The 1836-nt window shown below is 33.8% G+C and overlaps 1 protein-coding gene across 1 annotated transcript; it reads right to left on the reverse strand.

Moving 5' to 3' along the window:
* Nucleotides 1-1380, reverse strand: LOC140919793 (uncharacterized). The gene is made up of 3 exons (XM_073366435.1): nucleotides 1293-1380; nucleotides 775-825; nucleotides 1-686 (listed from the first exon to the last, which is right to left on the reverse strand). The coding sequence occupies exons 1-3, from the start codon at nucleotides 1378-1380 to the stop codon at nucleotides 1-3; spliced, it is 825 nt and encodes a 274-aa protein (XP_073222536.1).
* Between the last annotated feature and the right edge of the window lie 456 nt (nucleotides 1381-1836).

The following is a 1836-nucleotide window of genomic DNA, read 5'->3' on the forward strand; positions in this document are numbered from 1 at the left end:
TCATACGATGATCTGACATAGATATTGGTGGTTGACTTTTAAGTGGAAAAATGTTTGCGATTGGTTAAGTGATAATGCGACAAACGCCAAGTTAAATTTCAAAGCAATCACATATCCTATTTCTGAAAGTGTCATCCAATTATCCATAGATGCAACTTGTTCAACATATATACTATGTAAAAGTTTTTGAACAAAAATTTCTCCACCATATATTATCTCGTAATGAGACATGAACTCTTGAAGATCTACCACACACTGTTGATGAACGAATGTCCAAGAGTTCTCACCTATTCCAAGTAAACCTGCAATTGCACGATGTTCACAATTACCATCATTGCCAATGTCAATAATTTCATTTATGAATTTATGAATTTCAACCGGCAACCAATCGTTGAAAAGAAGAACTCTTGGTTGTTGAACCTTGCTGATTGATTGTCGAGGTGTGAGATTTTTTATCGATGATTGAGGTTGTTGTACTTTACTAGGTGTTATAGTGCTACATGCATTTGTGTCACTGCATCGAACACTTGCATCCACATACTCCCACCAAGATGGATCATGCTTGGTTGATTTATCTTTTTTTGATACCTTACTTTTTCCTTTTTTTGGTGCACCCTTTGTTTTATTCTTGTCAACAGGTGAACACATTGACATAGTTGATGAATACGCAATCTCTCGTAATTTACCTTTAAGTGCAATTTTATCAAGTACATCAAATGCAATTTTTCACTATCACATATATTTCATATTTCACAGATAACTTTGAAGATTTACCTGATCCATCATCATGAAAAGTTAATTTAGTCCACCAAACATAAATAGTGTCTAAAGAAATGAAACTTGGGATCATACTATATACCTAGTTATTTCACATGCACAAGGTAAACCATGTGTTGTCCTAATCATGCAACGACATTCAGGCTTATCAATACCTACATACTTCCTGCGATCATACTCTACCGCAATGTGATCTATTGTATTTTCGCACACAACACCATACAAATACGCATATAATCTGTTATTATGTCGATGCACTTTTTGAATGATGCTTTTTTCAAATGATTTTATTATCTCACTGTGTTGTAATACAATCATGTTATTTATGGTTTCTCAAACATTGCATATATCACCAATACTGTCTTGTAATATAATTTTCAAACTCCAATGTGCCGACTCAACCATTTGTGTTGTGGTGTTCCAAAAGTGCATAACTCTATTTGTCCAAGCCTCAAAAAATCATTCCTTGTGAGGAATTCACCATTGCTCATGTACATAATCACAAAAAATAGAACAGCTACTACAAATTCCTTCAAAGATAGCCAACTTCATGTAGTACTGAGCCTCATCATAACTGTAAACAAAGGTCTCACATGCCTCCATTATTTGCACTTGCTTCTTTTTTGGAAACACAATCATCTTGCACTTGACTTTAACATTTTTGCATACATGAAATAGACATAATAAATGGACTGCTTTTGGAAAAACATATTGAACTGCGTTCATCAAAGCAATGTGTCTATCAGTAACAATTACTTGAACTTCACCACTTGTAATATGTTATTTCAACATTTGTAGTGTCCACACAAAATTATCAACACGCTCAGACTGTATATATATGCAAATTATGTGCAAAATGTCATTTCAGTAGAAGTAACACCAATAATCTCAAGTAATGACATTTGATACCTACATGTCTTGTATGGGCTATCCATAATCAATGATATGTGAAAATTATTTACAAGAGTGATATCGTCTATATGGATCCATAATATGTCCTTCAACTCATCTGAACCCTCTACTTTTCTATATCGATAGACGTATTTGTAGCGTTCGATC

Source organism: Cicer arietinum, chromosome 3 (assembly GCF_000331145.2).
Source record: "Cicer arietinum cultivar CDC Frontier isolate Library 1 chromosome 3, Cicar.CDCFrontier_v2.0, whole genome shotgun sequence".
Lineage (NCBI taxonomy): Eukaryota > Viridiplantae > Streptophyta > Magnoliopsida > Fabales > Fabaceae > Cicer > Cicer arietinum.

What these genes read in the sequence shown, in the direction of transcription:
- LOC140919793 (XM_073366435.1), bottom strand. Translation starts at nt 1,380, where the DNA reads ATGGAGGCATGTGAGACCTTTGTTTACAGTTATGATGAGGCTCAGTAC. An exon ending in TGAAGGAATTTGTAGTAGCT is followed by an intron (nt 826 to 1,292) that starts GTTCTATTTTTT and finishes TCATTTCTTTAG; the next exon opens with ACACTATTTATGTTTGGTGG. An exon ending in TTTTCATGATGATGGATCAG is followed by an intron (nt 687 to 774) that starts GTAAATCTTCAA and finishes TTGCACTTAAAG; the next exon opens with GTAAATTACGAGAGATTGCG.